The 21,058-nt window shown below is 46.3% G+C and overlaps 1 protein-coding gene across 1 annotated transcript in view; it reads left to right on the top strand.

Annotated features, from left to right (window-relative positions):
• INSC (INSC spindle orientation adaptor protein) overlaps positions 1 to 21,058 on the top strand; it is a 134,330-nt gene that overhangs the window by 31,817 nt on the left and 81,455 nt on the right. Inside the window, exon 2 of the mRNA XM_066360562.1 lies at positions 967 to 1,067. Coding sequence (XP_066216659.1) covers positions 967 to 1,067 — 101 coding nt within the window. The remainder of the gene's footprint in view (positions 1 to 966; positions 1,068 to 21,058) is intronic.

The raw sequence follows: 21,058 nt of genomic DNA, 5'->3' as shown, positions 1-21,058 counted from the left end.
GGAGGAGACAGAGAGGTGGGCAGCTTGTTTTATGGAAGGAGAATGACACCATTGTCTTGATCTGGCCTCTGAAGCATGGGAAAGCTGAGTGGGTCCTTGCGCTGGGACTGGAGCCTCTGGACCTAGTTCACCTTTATCAGTTAGCCTGTTTTTATCTGTAGAGAAATCCTCACTGAAACTCCAGGGTCATTTGATCCAGTGGTTCAGTGATCAATGAGCTGGAGCTTTCTTCTCTAGCTAGGTCCTCTCTTGACTTCAGGCTGGTTTCTAGCAGCAACGAAATGACATTTTTTTATTGTTCAGATTCAATGGGAGCAATACACTCTCACCTTGTGGCTTGCAGTTAGGACAAAATTTTTTTTCCGTAAAGTACTTCTATTTGCTTATGGGTCTGAATTGAGTTGCATGCATGCCTATTCCTGGACAAATTACTGACACTTGGGGTGAAATGATGTCATCTGAAGTGGAATGGACTTGGGGAAGCAACCGTCCTGCCCATTACAGAGTCATATTTTCCAGGCATCATCAAAGTGAATGACCCAGTGCTGTGACGGTATCCAGTTAGGGAATTAGCATGTAGAGTTGCCACATTTAGCAAATAATATAGGGTGCCTAGTTAAATGTGAATTTCAGATAAACCATAGATTTAAGTATAAGTTCTTCCCATGCTATGTTTGTTGGGCCAATGTTTGGTACAAAGCAAAATGAGTCAAGCAACTATTGACAGCGGGAGATAGAAGATTGTAGGAGTTCACAGTGGGCTAGGGACTTAGAAGCAAGATCACATCTGAGTCTTGTGTTACTTGTGTGGAGACAGTAGAGTGTAAACTGGTTCAAAAAGCAGAGGAGTGCTAGGGGGCTTTTCCTCTACCCCTAACTTGGCTACTTGTGGCTAGGATCCTGGAAAGAAAGTGACTGCACCCCCTCTCTCGGTCCTCATTGACCTGTCCTGCCTCCTTTTTCCAGGGCCCCGACCGCTGTGGGCAAGCTTTGCTGCAGATCGGGATCAACATGATGGCGCTGCCTGGAGGCCGCCATGTGGACTCCATCCCCCTCCCGGGTCAGCGGTAAGTCCCATAGCCGTCTCTCAGGGCCAGACCTGGATCCTGAGACTGCAAGTGGCTCCTTCTCTCCATGCACTGTCCTGGGGAAGAAGCTTAGGACAAGATATCGGGGATGCCAGGCTCACTCTGCAAATATGCATGGAACTGAGACCTGGGACGTGGAGTGTCAGTCCCAAGGAGCTACAGTCTAGGATCCAGGCAGACAATGAAGCAAAGAAGTGAATGGGGTGTGGGGTGTGCTGCTGAGATAGGAAGCCCCAGAGGAAGTTCCTGGTCCTACCTAGGCCAGGAGGCTGGAGTCACTGGGGCCACTGGGTTGAGTGAAGGTCCTCTCTGAGCCACTTGGAAGGCTCAGTTTACCGTTAGGTGTCTTCTCTCCCCCCTGAGCACCAGGGAAAGAACTGAGCTCAGAGCTGCTCCTTAGGAAATCCTTGTTGCCTTGAGTGGGCAGTAGGGAGACAGGGGTGAGGGAGAGATACACTGAACAGGTAAAGCCCAGATGATGAGGCTGGGAAAAGAAGAGACCCAAGGGCCCCAGTCCAAAGGTATACGGATCTGGCTGGTCTAGAACCAGAGCCAGAACGAAAGGTCAAAGTACCAGGGCCACAAATCTCTGGTGACCAACTGTCCTATGTGTCCAGAACTGTCCTGATTTGCCAGTGAAAATTCTGTGTCCTTAGAAGCTCCTCCATTTTGAGCAAACTGGGAGTGACACTAAAGCAGGTTTGGTCCATGAAGGAACTTTGCACCCTGAGTGGTGAGGGCCTCTGCCGTGGTGGGTTTTCCTTTTTAGAGGGGCAGGAGGGTGCAAGTAGCTCCTGCAAGGCTGTCGTCATTGTTGTTTTGTTTTGTTTTACATATTGCATGTGTCACTGATATCTTACCTTTATCTCTAACCTCCCACCTGAATCACAGGGGATTTCACCTTATTATGTCATTCATTTTTATATTGTTTGATTTTATGTTACTTTAAAAAAAAAATCTATGTTGGATTTAAAATCAGAAATAATTATTAAATGTTTGCTCAAGTCTGTTAGAACTGGGTTAACTTCTATGAGGGTGTCAGCCTGCTTCCACAAAGTCAGCATGATAAAGAGGTTTAAGTCTATGAAATATAGCTCGTGCACGTTACTGAGGACAGAGAACTCTGTTAGAAATGCAGTTAAGAATTTCCTGTGTAGCTTGAGGCTAAGAATAAGGGATCCTATCTATCGGGGCCCAAATATCTTTCCACGCAGAGTGTCTAAGGTAGAGGTCAGAGGGCGTGAGGCGCAGACCTATCAGAATGCATATGCATTCTCCGAGATGGGAACTGGGCTTGGAAAGGCTGATGGTCTTTTAGGAGATGAGTGTCATCGGCTTTGAACACATGAGTGCCTGGCTTTAAAGCCAAACTGGTCCTCTGACTAGGTGTGTGGCCTTGTGCAAATTTCTCAACCCCCATTAGCTCCTCGGTTCCTTTATGCACAAAGTGGGGTGATAACAGTACCTACTTCATGGGGTTGATGTGCGGATTAATATGTTAAGTCTGGCCTGACCTGTGGTGGCGCAGTGGATAAAGAGTCGACCTGGAAATGCTGAGGTCGCCGGTTCGAAACCCTGGGCTTGCCTGGTCAAGGCACATATGGGAGTTGATGCTTCCAGCTCCTCCCCCCTTCTCTCTCTCTGTCTCTCTCTCCTCTGTCTCTCTCCTTTCTAAAAAATGAATAAATAAAGTAAAAATAAAAATAAAAATTTAAATTTAAAAAAAAAAAATATGTTAAGTCTGTCAGTCAGAGAGAGCTACACAGGGCAGGGATGGGGGCTATTGTTTATTGAATGCCTGTTGTGTGTCAGAGGTTGGTTGTGGCTCCTCATGTAGGTGATCTTGGAGAATTCTTCCAGAAATCCCTTCTCTGATCCCTCTTAGCAAGTGACCTCACTGAGGAAATAAGAAATCACAGACAGACACTCTCAGTGGCCTAATATTTTAAACCAGGAGACAGAAGAACTAATCTAGATGAAGTGAATTCTTAGCTCTTGTCCCAACCAAGTGGTAGGTCCAAGCCTATGATGCCAGGTGTGCAGGAGTGGCTCTGACAGTAGTACTTTCGGAGGTCTACAGAGACTCATGAGTCCCGGCATGGTTAGACCAGAACCTATGCTTACAGGGGTGGGGGGGTGGGGGCTGTTGTCCCAGGGCATTTTAAGACAGAGTTTGAGAATTGAGACTGACTATACTTGATTCTTGGTTCTGTTACTTATTAGCTGCAACCCTGGGCCTTAGTTTCTCTTCCTCTATGAAACAGAGATATTTATACTTATGTCATAGGTTGTTAGGAGAATTTAGAATGACATGCATAAAGTACCTGCCTGCACATGGGAACTGCTCCATCAATGTTAACTTCTTCCGATGAAGAATAGGTCCCCAGAGTGGAGCATATGGGGCCAAGGTAGATCAGAAACCGGTGCTCTTTCAAGCCTCTGAGAATCACTGCTATCTCTCTCCCACTTCCAACCTCCTCAGAAGTTATAAGGATAAAAGGAAATTAAATCATACAAAAAATGATTTAGAAATTAGATTTCATTTACCCGTGGTCACCAGAGGTCTGAAGATATTAAATGGAAAATTCCAGAAATAAACAATTCATAAGTTTTAAATTGTGTGCTGTTCTGAGTGTCATGATTAAATCTTGTGCCGTCTTCCTCTGTCTCGCCTGGGACATGAGTCATCCCTTTGTTCAGCATCTCCCCGCTGGAGACGCTACCTGCCTGTTAGTCAGTAGCTGTCTCAGTTATCAGATTGACTGTTGTTCTGCTTGTGTTCCAGTAACTTTCATTTTCTTTAATAATAGTCCCAAAGTGTAGGAGTGGTGATGCTAGCAATTTCAATGTGCCTCAGAGGAGCCATAAAGTGCTTGTTATGTAGCATCGGAAGGTTAATATTAGCCTAACTCTATGGCAATGCCCACGTCCTCTGTTCACCTCACTTCATCCCATCGCGAAGGCTTTGTAGCATCTCCCATCACAAAAAAAGAAGGGTGAATGCAGTGCAACAAGATATGTGGAAAGACCACATTCACATTACTTTTATTTCAATATTGTTATACTTGTTTCTTTTTTTTCTTTTCAAGCAAGAGAAAGAGAGAGAGAGACAGAGACAGAGACAGAGAGACAGAGACAGGAAGGGAGAGAGTGAGGGAGGAGAGAGATGAAAAGCATCAACTCATAGTTATGACACTTTAGTTGTTCATTGATTGCTTTCTTATATGTGCCTTGACCGGGGGACTCCAGCCCTGTCAGTGACCTCTTGCTCAAACCAGTGACTTTGGGTTCAAGACAGCAACCTTGGGCTTCAAGCCAGTGACCTTTGGGCTCAAGCCAGCGACAATGGGATCATGTCTATGATCCCATGCTCAAACAGCGACCCTGTACTCAAGCCGGTGACCTTGGGGTTTCATACTTGGGTCCTCAGCATCCCAGGTCAACATTCTATCCATTGCACCACCACTGGTTAGGCTGTTCCATTTTACTATTAGTTGTTGTTAATTTCTTACTGTGCCTAACTTACCATATACATTAAACTTTATCATAGTTATGTATATATTGGAAAAATCATAGTATGCCTAGGGTTTTGTTATTCATGATTTCAGGCATATATTGGGGGTCTTGGAACATGTCTCCCATAAATAAAGGAAGGACGCTGTATTCTCTTGGAGGCAGGATAGGGTTTCTAATTATCATCATGCAGCAAATAGCTTGATGGAAAACCCTGGACTAACACTACTCTTAGGGCTCTGGCTGGCCACAGACATCGCAACTGAGAAACTGTTTAGAATGTCTTCATCCTTACAAGGTGGGCTGCCAAAAGAAGGTGTTTTTCCTTCAATATATCCGCAACCTAGCATTGGCAGGCTTTCCCCAGAACATTGGGAGAATACAACCCCTGTGCCTACCAACCTATGAATCGTGCGTGTTCTGGGGGCATGTGCGTGGGCCACATTCACAGAGAAGGCTCCTGTGTACTTAAAGGATGTCAGAAGGGTTAATCTGTCCAATTGGAGGCTGCATTATGGGCAGATAGCAGCAGCCACCTCCTCTTCCCTCTTGTTCCAAGCGGTGGAGGCCTCTCTTGTGGAGAATAACACCATGGTTATTGTCCCCAGGTAAATAATTAATGCCAGATAATTGACTTCTGTCTGTGTTCCACTGAAACTCAATTTCACTTTGTAGTGCCAATATTCATCTCAATATACAAAATAAATAAATGCTGTCAAGTTGTGTGGGATCATCCAGCAGCCTCAGTGAATCATACTGTTTAGGCCGTTGGTATCTGAGACCCTTCTATGTAAATAGCATCCAAAGGGTTTTCTAAGTGCCGGCTCCTTGTGGAGAGTAGCGGGCGGGGAGCAGCAGCTTCCCAAGCCGGGGTGGGGATCCCATGCTGAACTGGCGTGGGCTTCAGAAGGGGATGTGATAGGGTTCACGACTCTGAATGCATCTGGAACTCCTGGGAAGCTTTCATGTTTAAAAGTAATAAAATAAGCAAGCCAAAACACAAAACCCTACTGTCGGAAACTTTAATGTGGGCCTAAGTGGTGAAAGCTTATAGGTCTTATAATTGGACTTGAGCTCAAATCCCAGCCACACTTCCTATGAGCCATGTGCCCTTGACTGGCCCTTAACCCATCTAAACACCACTTTTATCTTCTCTGATAAACGGATGGCAGTGATTGTTGCTTTAAAAGGTTGTGTAAGTGCTGGGGTTCAGGAAGTAAGTTCTCTCTAGGGTCCAGGGTCCTTGGCAATGTACCATCCACACTTCACCAGGCCGTCTTGGTGGCAGTACCAGCCCCTCCTTCTTTCCTCAGTAGTGGAAACACTTGAAAGCTCAGGTCCAAATACCTCCCTGGAGGTTTCAGGATTGATGGTGGGAGTGAAGAGGGCAGGAGATTGGCTCTCTGGAGGACAGGAGACTGTGGCTGCTGTGTCCCTAGCTGATCTTTGTTTTCTTTTCCGGTCTCTGGGCTCCCATATTTACATCTGGGCTATTGATCCTCCCATTGGCCCGGAGCATGGGGTGGTGCAGCTTGGACCTAGCCTTTGTGGTCAGCACTGTGGTACCTATCTGCATACTCCCTCTACCATCACATATGGCTCTCCTTTTCTGTAGGGATCCTGATAGTGAAGTTCTCTTATTAACTATCTCTATGGATAAGTTCCTGTGGGTGGGTTGGAGGCCAGTCTGAGGAACACACAGGGCCATGTCCAGACATCCTTCCCTCTCTACCTCTATTTCTCCCTTCTTTCCCTCCCTCCCTTCCTTCCTTCCTTCCTTCCTTCCTTCCTTCCTTCCTTCCTTCCTTCCTTCCTTCCTTCCTTCCTTCCTTCCTTCCTTCCTTCCTTCTACTACTGCTTTTAACCACAGATTACAGTGGGACACCTTGACATTTTCTCTCTGGATTTCTGCCAGTGAGGACGGGGATACTGATAAAGGACTAGCCTACACTAATCCTGCTAGCAAAGTTGGCTCACTCCTACCCAGCATGTGCTATATGAGCGGGGTGCTTTTGCATACAGCAACTAATTTTGTCCTCAGGATGGCCCATATGCATACTTACTGTTATCTCTGTTTTGCAAAGGTGGGTTCACAGGTGGAGTTCTCTGGAAAGCAGCCTTTGAGATAGAGTTTCCTCACGGTGGTGATTAGAAGGTGCCTTAGGGATTATCAGCTGTGCAAGGGAGAGGGAGGCAGTAGGCCCAGGCGGAGGGAGAAGGTGAGCTGCAATGCAGGCTGGAGGGTGACCTCAGCAGACCTCGTGGGGAGCTTTGCAATCAGAGTTGTTGTTCACTGGCCAAAGTGGCCAGGGCCTTCATATCCCACCTTGATCTGTCATGGGAGTGGGAAGCTCTAGGTGGGGTGTGACCTCAGATAAGGTGGCCTTGAGACAGTATCAGGAGGGCCTGACAGCTGGAGACCAATGGTGCTCCCAGCAGCTGGAGGTGACAAGTCCTTCTTTAAAGGGCAATCTGAGTGGCATGTACAACATGCGTCCCAGGAGGAAGCTGAGGCTGGAGGAGGTTCAGTGACTTGTCGGGGATGGAGTTGGTAAGGAGCAGAGCTTGATGTGTGCTCCCAGGTGGCGTCTGAGCCTGAGTGCTGGCCTGTGCTCGATCCAGCCTGTCTTTTCCACAGTGTTCTTGGGCGCATTACACAGATTGTTCACTCATTTATTCAAATAGTTGTTTATTCGTTAACCTGCAACAACATTTTCCTACAAACATGTATTAAGTGCAGGTCATGTGCCTGTATGTTGCTTATGTTGGTAACCGAATAGGGCATGGTCCACTCCCTCCCGGAACTCTCCGGTTTATCTCTTGACCTGATCAGGCCTAGACCTGCAGCAAGGATACAACTCGGGTCTTTCTTTCAGGATCTCTCACTGTGAGTGGGTCACTCTGTCCCGTGGCTTCCATTCAGACTGGAGTCGAGGTGAGCCGGCACCGGGTGCAACTGCAGCTCGACCTCCTGGGTCGCCCCTGGCCTGCTGGCAGGGAGCTGTCGGCCTTCCTGAGCCAGTGGGGACCATTGCAGGCCAGCCTGTCTCCAAGTAGATAATTGCTTGCATGTGTGCACCCTGCTCTGTGGCTGGTTTTCTGCTGCTGGGCTAGTTTCTGTGCCTGCGGTGACATGTGCAGACTGTAATTGTCAATGGGATAACTGGGTGTTTTTCTGTTGTTGAAACCAAAAGAAAAGCCAAGCAAAGTTAGAATCAAATTTCCTCCCTTCTCAACATCTCCCAAGATAAAGCCACAGAAACAAAGGGCATGACCTGGTGAAGACAGAGGGACAATGATTCATCAGTTATTTTTACGAAGAGAGGTTAGATTTAAATTCCCAGACGGTACTGGGAACTGAGATCGCAGAAGCATGGGATGTTGTCACCAGACATTTTCTTAGAGCTCACCCATGTCACCATCCCTTCCTGAGCAGATGGGGAAACTGAGGCCCAGAGAAGGGAATGGAGCTGTCAGAATGCTCTTCAGGACACCTTCTGCCCATTGTGGAGTCCTGCCTTCTCTGGGCTGGGTTTCTTTTTTTATTATTATTAATTTTTAGAGAGGAGAGAGAGTAAAAGAGAGAGAGAGAGAAGGGGGAGGGAGGAGCAGGAAGCATCAACTCCCATATGTGCCTTGACCAGGCAAGCCCAGGGTTTTGAACCAGTGACCTCAGCGTTTCCAGGTCGATGCTTTATCCACTGACCACCACAGGTCAGACTGGGCTGGGTTTCTTAAGCTCATTCTCCTACTCAGCTTCCAGTGAGTTCTAGAAGATCCATGTCCAAGCCCCAGTGTGATGCTCGTTAGCAATGATCTGTAATAGACATCATTTCATTCATTCAGTCATTAATTCAACTGAGATTTGCTTTGGACTAAGAACTTACTTTGGGCTAGACCCTGGGTAGTACAACAATGATTTATGTAAATGTCATCTTTCCTTCTCAATGATAAATGTCCCAAGGGCTAAATTCATTTCTGATTCATATCTGTGCTCCTGTGATTAGGGTACACACAGTAGGAGCTCAATAAGTGGTTGTTGAATAAATAACTATTTAATAAATTTATGATGAATGAATGACAAATGGCTGAGGACTCTCAGGTGACTGTGAAAAATTACATAGCTTGGATTTTGTTTCTTTTTCCAAAATACACCTGTTTCCAGAAAGCTATTATCATTCTTTTTGGTAGAAAATGCTGCTTAGAGGGAAAGAGTAAGCTAGAGTTTTATCTTCATTAATTTAAATTCTCTTTCTGAGTGAAAGCCAAAGGTTTAATTGGTTGATTGAGTCAGAGAGCTGGAGAGATATTTTTTTCTTCTAAAGTAATAATAATTCAAAAATACTTTTAGTCTCCAGTTTTAAATTCACTGGAAAAAAAAATCTGCAATTTTATCATTAAACCCTTCCAGGAGAATAGAGTGCAGTGCAGAACACGGACTAGGAGGCAAAGGCTGGTCTCCCTTCCTTCCCTCCTTCCCTCCCTCCCTCCCTCCCTCCTTTCCTCCATCTCTCCCTCCCCCTTCCCCCTTCCTCCCCCTCCTCCTTCCTCCCCCTCCCCTTCCTCCCCCTCCTCCTTCCTCCCCCTCCCCTTCCTCCCCCTTCCCCTTCCTCCCCCCTTTCCCTTCCTCCCCCTTCCCCTTCCTCCCCCTTCTCCTTCCTCTTCCCTTCCCCTTCCTCCCCCCTCCCCCTTCCTCCCTCCTCCCTCCCCCTCCCTCCCTTCATTCTTTCCATCCTTTTCTTTTCTTCCCAGCCCTGCCTTTCACTAACCTGCTGTGTGTCATTGGACAACTTTCCCCCCTTTCTGAGCTTTAGTTTCTTCATGTGAGGATAAGGAGGTAGGTAGACAAAAGTTTCCCCAGGGACCTTTCCAGCTCTAATAGTCTGGGTCTGTGAGTGATTTTTGGATAGTCTGTTCCCTTTTCAGGACAAAAATATCCCACATTAGTGCCTCAGGGCTGGGAAAGCAATCTGATCGACCAAAGCAAGGTCTTCTCTTTCCTTCCCATGAAATGCACAGAGGTCTAGTGTCTGCCTCATGGCTGGGGTGGAAACAGTGAGATCTACCAGCTTCGGAGCTCCTTCCAGCTTCTGAGACCGTGCCCGGCTCAGGTTTCATGGAAGCCTTTGCTATATTCAGAAGAAATGTTCTATGGGGTGGGGATAGGTTGCCCTACTTTGATGGGATACAATACAGGTGCATAAGTCTATAAATCCCAGCCCTCCCACTTGCTTTATGATTTGAAGTCCTCGCTTTTGATTTCATCTTCACCCCTGAGTATAATTAGCAACTTGCCATTTTCTCAACACGTGGTCCTGTGTCTTCAGTCCTTTGCACAGGCTGTTTCTTCTGTCTGTAACCCTCTGCTTCGTCTGCTGGGGAACTTGAAGGCACCCTCCAGTGCTGGCCCGGGGAGCTTTCTTAGAGGTCTAGCTCGGGCTACCTCTCTCTTCTTCATGCTTCCAAATTCTTTATGCTTACCTCCAAATGCCATAGGAAGCACTGTGAACCATAATTGATTATTTGCAGTCATTCATTTACTCATTGATTCAGCAGACGTTTATCGAGTGCCTATGATACTTGATGCTGTGCTAGGTGGAGGGGATATATCACTGTGCAATGGATGGCGCTACCCTCCTGGAGATCATGTCCCCCTCCTCTCCCCTCTGTCATCTCAGCAACTGAGCCCAGTACTGAACAAACTGGGATTCCCAATAGAGTTTGGGGCCGTGACCAAGTGTGCTAGGCACAGTAAAATGCTCCTTCACAGAGAATCTACCACTTCACATAGCAGGTGGCACAGAGTGAGGCAGGGACATCCAAATTCTAGACTTTGAAGGAACAACTGAAGTTCATTCTAACTGAAAAAAAGATTAAAATGAACCAACAAGACTGTAGGCATAGATTTCCATAAACTATTGACCCCTGACATTTGGGGAACAGTGGATGCTGGGCCAGCAGAATTAGCTGGGGATGAAGAACTGGTACCAGCAGCTGGGGCCCTATATGAATCTGCTAAACTGGGAAACATCACTCTTTTTGGTATCTGAAGGGTGAGGCACAGTTACCCCCCCCCCCCATGATGGGCTTTGATGAACACGGGACAATCTAGAGGCAGAAGCAGAGACAGGCAAGGCCAGCGAGGCGGTGGGGAGAACGCTGTGCCGCTGGGCTCCTGAGAGGGCCGCTCTCCACCCTGTGTGCATGGTCTCGCTGGCTTCTCCGCTTTCCACCCTGTGTGCATGGTCTCACTGGCTTCTCTGCTTTCCACCCTGTGTGCATGGTCTCGCTGGCTTCTCCGCTTTCCACCCTGTGTGCATGGTCTCGCTGGCTTCTCTGCTTTCCACCCTGTGTGCATGGTCTCGCTGGCTTCTCCGCTTTCCACCCTGTGTGCATGGTCTCGCTGGCTTCTCTGCTTTCCACCCTGTGTGCATGATCTCGCTGGCTTCTCTGCTCTAGAAGCACTTCTGGTACAAACTTGTGAGACACCTGTGATGATGGAGCCAGTGGGCCAGCAGTTGTCTTGACTTTAAACAACATATAACCAATTCTCTCCCAGAAAGAAATGAGGCAAGTGTTTGAGAAATGACTAGACGTAGCATAGTCTGAGTAATGCCGAGCTGTAAAAGGGCATTGACATGTCACCAAAGGGCACTCTAGCATAGTAGAAAGAGCCCTGGCTGTGGGTTTGAGGGTAAATATCAGCTAAATTGCTAAAGACATCAAGGAGTCTATTAAAATAGTCAAGAGCAAGGCTCTGGTCTCAGACTGCCTAGGTTCTTATTTCCACTTACCCACTGAATGACCTTGGTCAAGTCACTCAACCTACTAAATCTCAGTTATGTGAGACTCATGGAATATGAAAGGTTAAATAAGTAATTAAGATTTAATCAAGCCCTTAACACCATGTCTACAATGAAATAAACACTCAATAATTTAAGCTTTATTATCACTATTAGCAGTGAGGTTTTGGATAACTTATATAATGCCTCTAAGCCTCAGTTTCTACATCTGTAAAATGGGATGGTAATCTCCAACCATCAAACCACTGTAAGGGCTGAAGGAAAAAAAAGTATTTGGTACACAGAGGTCTCTAATATCGATAATTCTTCCTGCTTGCTGTGTGGGTACTTAATGCCCTCTGACTTTAGAACTACTTCAGGGAGTCCATTGTTTCATACTGCGGTTTCTTTGTCTAATACTATGCTACTCCCGTCTCCTACACCAACTCCACCCTGGATAATTCCAGCTTAAAAAAAATTCATCTGACCAGTAGCCTGGTATGTGGAGATGATTGTGGTTACATCTGGCTTTGTGTTTAGAATCTGCCAGAATCCAGAAAGCCCAGATTTTGTGGCTTGGTCATCTCCTTCCAGATGTCCCAGGACAGCTGCCATCAGAGACCAAGGAGTGGAGTTACTGGGAGAGTAAGTGGCTGCTTCTCACGGGCTCTGCTGAGAGCTGGGCGGGGCTCCCATGAGCCCCACTCACTGTCTGGGATATCCTCCCGCTCCCTGGACCTGGGGCAATGTTTATAGCATCAGGCTCAGATTCTAGTTCACTGTGGAGACAGAGGAAATCCAACCCCGGTCCTGGCCTCTGGCCCCTCCAGCTCCTTGGCTGGAGACCCTCCTGGCTCCATGAAGGGAATGTGATTCATTGCCAGTCCATCTGCTTTGACCTCAATTTTCAATTTCCTTCCTCTGTGTGAGTAATCAGAGCAGTCGTCTGTGCTTGCAGAGGAAAGATTTCACGCATAGTGAGATGGCAGCTTGAGGTTCACGGCTGAGGACAGTTGAGCCACTGGGAGTCGCGAGGTGCAGGGACAGCAAGCAGAGCTTCCACCCCCGCCCGCCACCGCACAGCGAGATCTGCCCGGTTTAACCAGACTTTGTATATTACGGTTAATCAGCAAATCCAATAGAAGAGGTGGAACCCAGAGGACCAGAGAGCTAATGACAGAGAGTCAGGCAAGCTCTGCAATTATGGGATGCTCAGTGCTAACACAGGCCAAAACTTAATGAGCCGCAGTCCCCAGACTCCGAAACTGAGAAGAGCAGCTTGTTATGTGGCGGCACAGTGACCGAGTCTGGGAGTGAATTGGCTAGTGGTGGGGCTGTGCAGGGTTCATGGGGCCTAGTCCCCTTCCCGGGAAGGTTTGGGGCCTCTTTGGCGGATCTCTCTGCAGGGTCCAGCCCCTTCTGCTGTGGCCTTGCATACCCCATTTGTCATGCGCCTTACCCCGAAACCAAGCAAAATGAAACCCCAGCTCCTCCCTGGATGGATTTCCTGTCAGCCAGGCCAGTGGCACCACCCAGACAGCTCCCAAGAGCCAGCCAGCTCTTCCTCTGCTCACCCTCACATCTCCCCTCTCCCTCCCAGCTCATCCACTTCTTTCTCTCCCACTCACTGCCCTCACCCAGGTTTCTGCCCTTTTGTTTTTATCAGCATTGTCTCCCCACAGGCCACCCTCCGGTCCAATGTGGAACCCTGTTCTGGTTCACATCCTCCTCTCTGCACAATGATGTCACTGCTCTGCCCTAAGGTATTTTCAGTTGCTCCAAACTGTCTTCAGGATTAAATTCAAATTCCTGGTCATATCAAGGTCTTCGATCAACTGGTCCCTGCTTCTCTCCTTAGGCCCCTTCCTGGCTACTCCCGCACAGGCCTCCAGTGCTTGCCTGAGTCCAGTAAAACTTCTTGTCATATTACTATTTTTATACTTCAAGGCCTTTACACATTTATGTGGAAATCCTTTTGTCCTTGTCATTCTGGCCAACTCCCCTCCTTTAATAACCAGGGCAAATGGCAAATGTCATTTCCTTTGTGTACATATTCCCAGGCGAAGTCAGCCCCCAGTCCTCCTCCCCCATCTCCTGCGACGATAGGTGCCTGCTCATAGCTTCTTGATGGCAGTGTGGCAGTCAGTTGATAAGAGGTGATGCCAGACTCCAGAGACTGAGTTTGAGGACTGGGTTCATATGACCTCTCCCAACAGAAGTCCCCTGGTCCATAAGTGGGCGGTAATTATTGTCTTCCTCACAGGGTTGTGGGAGGACTAAAGGAAATAATATAGAGAGAAGGCTTAGAACACTCGCTGGCTCATTCCTGGAACTCAACATATTAATAACTGTTATGATCACCACCAGGGTGGATTCCTGGTGCGTGCGTGTGTGTGTGTGTGTGTGTGTGTGTGTGTGTGTGTGTGTGTGTTTTAGAGCTGGCTGGTAAGCAGGTGAACAGAAAACACAGGGACATTAGGGCTGTAGGCCCTGGCATGCTCAGACTGTGGAACATGTAGACAGGCAACCTCTTTTTGTGTGTGTGTGTGTGTGTGTGTGTGTGTGTGTGTGTGGCAGAGACAGAGAGAATCAGAAAGAAGGACAGATAGGAAGGAAGAGAGATGAGAAACATCAATTCTTTGTTGTGGTTCCTTAGTTGTTCATTGATTGATTTCTCATATGTGCCTTGACCCGGGGGCTACAGCAGACCCAGTGACCCCTTGCTCGAGCCAGTGACCTTGGGCTCAAGCTGGTGAGCCTTGCTCAAACCCGCTGAGCCTGCGCTCAAGCTGGCTATCTCGAGGATTCGAACCTGGGTCCTCCACATCCCAGTCCAATGCTCTATTCACTGTGCCACCGCCTGGTCCAGCAACAGGCAACCTCTTGTGGCCTCTGCCTCTGGGGGCCCTTCTGGAGGCAGCTGAGCCAATGCAGCCCAGCAGGAAGGAGCTTTGGCCCCTGGAGCCAGCCCGCAGCTGGGACAGAGAACCCTTGGGCAGAGTCTGAAGCTTGGGGATAGAGCGAGGGTGTGGTAGAGAAGAGGAGTTACAGGGGTGCGGCCTGGAGGGTGATGGGGGGTCTAGGAAGCCCTGCAGACAGGGTAGACCTGCTCTTGGCAACCCTCTAGTGATGGTGATTTCTGCACTCTCACCTGCATTTTCCAGAACCACAGGGAAGTATTAGGATGGTAACTGACATGTTAGATCTGGGAATTCTAAACATTGAGAATTTCAGCAAATGAGAACATTCTCCTTAGAATATGGAGGAGACCAGAGTGGGAAAGACAAGCCAGACCCTTCTCAGTTTACACATCAGGCCCCATATTTGGCCATCAAGGTTGAGAACAAGCTAAGACTGAGTTAGTACATGCAAGAATGCATTTACAATTTTACCTGGCAGTACTAACATGCCGTTTGGAAAGAGCACAGCCTTTTATAAAACAGTTTGGAGTAAAATTAAGAATATGGAATCTAGAGTCTGATAGGCTGGGTGATTTCTAAGCTTCAATTTTCTCCTCTGCAAAATTAAGACCATACAAGGACCCTCTTCCAGGGTCACTGTGAAAACTAAACGAGAAAATACATGTGAAGCCAACCACTGGATAGTTGGCATAGGGCCAGCTCCAGCCTCAATGAATGTTAGCAGCAATGATTATGGATTTTTATCTCCCTTGATCCTCATAACAACACAGTGAGACAGACAGTACAACAGTGCAGTTTATTGTTATTCCCATTTGATTCTTGATTCAGTTTTTAAAATAATTTTTTAAAAATTTGATGGATTTTTTTTTAAAGAGAGACTGGAAGGGAGAGAGAAAGAGAGAGAGAGAAAGAAACACTGATTTGTTGTCCCACTTGTTTATGCATATATTGGTTGATTCTTGTATGTGCCCTGGATGGGGATCGAACCCACAACCTTGGCACATCAGGATGATGCTTCAACCAACTGAGCTACCTGGCTGGGGCCTCTTAATTCAGTTTTATACATATACACTGAGCATCTTCAGTGTATCAAGTATAGTGTTAGGGGTGGTGTGTGGGGAGGAAAAGGCAGACACATGCCCTCCTCTGCTTATAGTCTAGTGGATAAAGCAGATATTAATCAAGCGGATAAACATTTGAGACTGGTGTCATGGAGGGGAAAGACAGGGTGTTGCAGACATGTGAGAAACATAGGACACAGCTCATCTAGGAGCCAGAGAAACTGCCTTCGGAAGAGACATTTAGGCAGAGATTTCAAGGATGCACAGGCACTAGCAAGGTGAAGAGGAGATGGGGAGAGAGAGATCAATATGTGAAAAGTCTGGGAGCCTGGAAGTCACACCGGGGAGACTGAAAGTGTGGCTGGGACAGTGGTTGGAAATGAGGGAGAAGGCAGGTCAGGGACTGAGGCTCAGAGAGGGCAAGTATCATGTACAAGAACACACAGCTATTAAGGGGTAGAAGTGGGAAGAGAACGTAGATGGTGCCTCTTCATCAGGTGTCCTTGCTGTTAGTATCATCATGCTGGTTCCCATGTGAATATTGGCAATGCATAGGCATACCTGCATCCTTCTTAGAGGTTAAAAATGAGTCATCCCTGCATTAATAGAGAAATGTTAACAGTGCTGCTGCTCTCTCTGAGGGCATCTAAAACACCACTGTTTGACAGACTTAAGTTGATGAGCTCTGAGTCATCGAGAGGAGGCAGATGTCAAATGTATATACTGGTTCATTGGACTAGAAACAGTTACCTGGGGCCAAATTCATGTTCCTTGGCTTTCTGAAATAAGCAACAACCTGCTCTCTCAGGATGCTGACAGACGGGGGAGGTGGTGAGGGTTCTGGAGTCAGGCAGACTTGCATTGAGGTCTAGGTTCTGCCATCAACTAGCTGTAGGCATCTCTCTGAGCCTCAGTGATTCCTCTCTGTAAAGTGGGGATAATAAATAGTCTTGCCTGACCAGGAGGTGGTGCAGTGGATAGAGCATCAACCTGGGATTCTGAGTACACAGTTTTGAAACCCTGAGGTCACGGCTTGAGTGTGGGCTCACCAGCTTGAGCATGGGATCATACACATGACCCCACGGTTGCTGGCTTGAAGCAAAAGGTCGCTGGCTTGAGCTCAAGGTCACTGGCTTCAGCAAGGGGTCACTGACTTGGTTGTGGCCTGTCCCCCCATCAAGGCATGTGTGAGAAAGCAGTCAATGAACAACTAAAGTGCTGCAACTATGGGTTGATGCTTCTCATCTCTCTACCTTCTTGTCTGTCTGTCCCTGTCTGTCTGCCCCACCATCTCTATCTCTCTTGCTAAATAAATAATCTTGCTGTGAATACAAGATAGATATTGTATATGCAAGCACTTGCTATGTTCCTGGCACACAGGAAGTACTCAATAAAGTTATCTTTATAGCATGCTTAAAAGTATGCTAGATTTTTTCAGTTGAATTTTTAGAGTGGTCAAACCTCTTCTCTACCTTCAAATCCTTCTATAGATTGACAGAAGGCCATAACCTGAAGAAATGGGTGGGACAAAATGACATTATACATGCCCCTGCACAAGTTACTCCCAGTTATTAGCTCGGAGGTGTATGGTGGGCTCCGTTGCCCCTTCCCCAGCATTCCTGGGGATATCTGAAATGTAAGATCAACCTCCTATCATGTTAGATTGGGTATTTCTGGGTAACAATCTGAAAACTCTTTCGAAGCAGAGGGTCAGTGCAGAAGAAGGCAGAGAACACAGGATCACAGAGGGAAAGAAGCCATCCCCAGGGTGATAGGTAGATGCAGGAGGAATTTTGCAGAATCCACTGAAGGAGAGAAAGCCTCCTTTCTGGTTCCGGCATTGCACAGATAGGTCAGCTGCAAGTGAGAAACAGGGCTGCTGTGAGCTGTCCAACACTATACCACACTGTGAGCACTCCACAGCTCACGTGTAATCGTGGAGTTAGAGATGAAGAATCGTCTGCTTCTTACACAAAAGCCATGATGCACAGAAAGGCCTGTGCTGAGGCAGCTCAGCGTGGGAACTGAGAAGAGGATTAGAAACAGGGCAATGAGGACATGGGAAGGCTCGAACAAGATCAGAGAAGCAACATTTCCTTTTGTCACAACAGGCTGGGGCTTCACCCATGCCTCAGTGAGGGGGGACTGGAAGTCAATACCCTAACCACACTGTAAATTATTTATAGCTTGTTGCATAAATAATTATGCCTAAATTAGTTGTTTAGTAAACAGTTTATAATTCACTGCATAGCAAAGGTTAAGGCATTCTAAATTAATCTACTTGTTTTTATAAAGCCCTAAGTGAGGGAGCCTTCCAGGTTGGACGATAGAGAAATGTTGGAGCAAGGTGGACTTAGCTGACATCCTGTGACAAGATTCCTCAGATAACTTGGGAAGAAATTCTTCTATTTATTTAGTGTGAAACCCAGAGTTCTTGCAATGGCTTCCAAGGTCCTACATGATCCCAATCCCTTCTCCGAGTGCACTTCTACTAATCTTTCCCTTGTTCTCTGCATACTGTTGGTCAAACAAACCAGGCACACCCCCACCGAGAGCCTTTGCACTGTCTGTTTCCTCTCCAGGGAGTGCCCAGTCCCATATTTCAGCTTAGTTGATTCTCTAACCTCTTTGAAGTGTTTGCTCAAGTCTTACCTTCCCAAAGAGTCCCACCCTGACAACTTATTTAAAACGGCAATTACCTTTCTGCCTCCCACCAGAACAATCTTGTCCTCACTTATTCTATCTTGACTTTTTAATAGACATTATTGGTTTTTAATATTCTACATACTTTTACATTTATTATATTTATTATTATTGACTGTTTTGCCTTGCTAGAATGTGCCCTTCACAGGAGCTGGAATTTTCTGTTGTTGTATGTTCACTACTGTATCCCAAGCAGCTAGAGCTGTTTCTGGCATATAGTAGGCACTAAGAAATGCTTTGAATGAATGAATGAAAGAAAGAAAGAAAGAAAGAAAGAAAGAAAGAAAGAAAGAAAGAAAGAAAGAAAGAAAGAAAGAAAGAAAGAAAGAAAGTTCAGGGTGGGACTTGTGAGAGTCTGTAAGCTGCCCATTCTGCATGGATGCTGAGAGGACCTGGAAGCTTTTAGAATGCAATTTTTTGGAAGGTCCAGTCTGTGAGAGGAACTGGACATCTGCAAAAGAAGAGACAGCAGGCCTGTTAGACTTACCATGTCCCAAACTGAACCCATCATCCTGTCTACCGAACTTCCTTCTCCTATTCAGTCAGCTCTGCAAGGAAAAGAGTCTGCGTCACCTCTTTGATTATGTTCATTCATCATCCATATGAATCAGTATCTGAGGTCTGTTGATTTTATCTTTTTAATTATCTAGAATAATTATTCTCCAGTGTCATTACCACCAACGCAAACATTTAGAGGGGGCAGGATGTAGAAAAGCTGTTCTAAGTACATAGAGCTTCATCATCTTTTGTTTTTGCGTAGGATTCAGAAGTGTGGTGCTTGGCTTTTTGCAAGTTTCTAGCTCTGTTCCCAGCCCTCACTCACACTGATGATCCAAACATCCTTTGTCTCTGTCGTCCTTGTCCTGCTGAAGTCTGATTCTATTTCCAGAAGTTTCTTCTCAGTGTGGTACTTGGTTGCAGAAGAGATTCCTGTTAGATCAGCTTTGAGAGCTCATAGGTGATGCCTTGCATTCACCTGATATAGGAGAGGCAACCCTCCTCCTCAACCCTCCTCCTCCTTTCAATGAGTAGTCTCATATTGTCATGCTGTGGTTTCCAGTAAATACCCAGGGGCTACTTTGGGGTTCTCCTTTCTCAGGTTCATCAGATGCCATCTTCCTGCTTCTTCCTCTTCTACATATGACACCAAGTAGGTCTTGCGGCTGTGCATGGCTTGTCCCCACCTGCCTGTATTTGGAAGTTTTGGGGGATATCTTACAATCCAGTTTTGATGTCAATTCTACCTATGGGTTATTCGGTTTTTGTCATCCAATTATTCTGTCAGTTTTTACGTGAGGATTTGGAGAGATTAAAAATTGATGCTGCCACCACTGCAATCTTTCTAGAATTTTTCTTATTTCTCTTCCTTTTAAGTAACTGAGTTCTGATGATATGGTTTCTTACCTTAAAACTGCCCAAATAATCACTAGCACATGTAATACTGCCTGTCAGGGATGATTACTCTAAGCAAATGTATATGTAAGAGATATGGTGACTGTGACAGCCCAAGATGTCTAACAGACTCTAGACAGCATACCATTACCCAGGAGAGGCAGTCAGGCTGAGTGGACCTGGCAGCCAGAGTAATGCCCAGTGTAAGGGTGTTAAAGGAAGAAAGGATGACAGGATCATCCAATGCCACCGTGTGGTTGACTGAACTAGTCTTTTCTTTGGTGGGGGGAGTGGATATACATAGAAGATGAACTCTGGGGATGCCTGGGAATAATTGAGACTCATGGCACATCATTTTGGGATGAAAGTGAGGTTGGGTACCGTTTGTTTAGGTCTGTCTCTTCTAGACTGGGTGAGCTTTCTAAGGGCTGGCAGTGACCCCCAGCACAAGGCCTGGCACCTGATTAGCATCAAATGTGTTTCATTGAATCAGGATGATCAGGGACTGACTAGAGACACTGCTTAGTGGTTTAAACCTCCTTGAACTGGTTGCGAATATTATATGTCTGTTACTGGTATCATGCGGGGACAGACACTTCCCTGAAGAGCTCAGCTCTTCCTTTAGCCACTTCCCTAGGGCTTGAGTATATATACTCACACCTCACCAGAAAACCATTTACCTGTAAGTTCTGAGAGATGGCACAGTGGTTATTGGGGGTCCAAGCTTTACTTGGACCTTAGCCAGAGCATTATTTTAGTGGAATATTGAAGTGTTTACAGAATGACTTGTATAAAAGGTACCTCTTATTCTACTGATTCTTGCTTCAAGTATTTGCATTTAAAACAAATATTTTTCTTTTGTCCTTTGTGGGATTTAGTTACTTGCTCAACTCTCAAACTTTTACTACAGTGCAGGGAATTCACTGTTTTGTTTTGTTTTTGTTTGTTTGTTTGTTTTTGCCCGAGATCCCAGCCAAAGACAGAGTCTGCATATCCTGAAATATAGTTCCAGAACAGAGGAAGGAGTTCATGGGGTTCCTATGTTCCAGGCCAGCTGGTGTAGCAAGGCTTACAATGATGTGTCCCGGGAAGTCTCTGATTTACTTGATTCTATTAAAAATGTAGTGACACCTACTCTGTGTCAGACTCTGTGCTGAGTGCTAGCGATGCTGAGATAAATCAGACAGTGCCCGTCACTGAGAATGTCTCAAAGTCTGCTGGAGCAGCGAGACAAGTGGAGAAACTATAGAGTGTGGTCCGTGGGTGCACAGTCTCTGGAATCAGGCTGCTTGCATGGAGTTCTGGCTCTCATAAGTCATGTAAGTTTTCGACACCTCTACATTTTCACCTGTGAAATGGGAATAATAACAGTGTGCATTTAATCAGGCTATTATGACAATAAAGTAAATATATGTGATTAATGCACAGCCTTTGGGGCACTGTAAGTGTCTAATAAAAATTAGTTATTATTACTGGTGGCTTTTGTCTACTTTCCCTTTTCCTGCAACTTTGAAACTGCGTTTCATCCTATTCTCTATTTTCTTTTTTTTTTTTTTAAATCTAAGTAAGCACAACTTATTTTTATCTTAATGGTTTAG

Source organism: Saccopteryx leptura, chromosome 1 (genome assembly GCF_036850995.1).
Source record: "Saccopteryx leptura isolate mSacLep1 chromosome 1, mSacLep1_pri_phased_curated, whole genome shotgun sequence".
NCBI classification, from domain to species: domain Eukaryota; kingdom Metazoa; phylum Chordata; class Mammalia; order Chiroptera; family Emballonuridae; genus Saccopteryx; species Saccopteryx leptura.
Note: the sequence above shows the minus strand (reverse complement) of the source record. Positions and strands in the feature narration are given on the sequence as shown.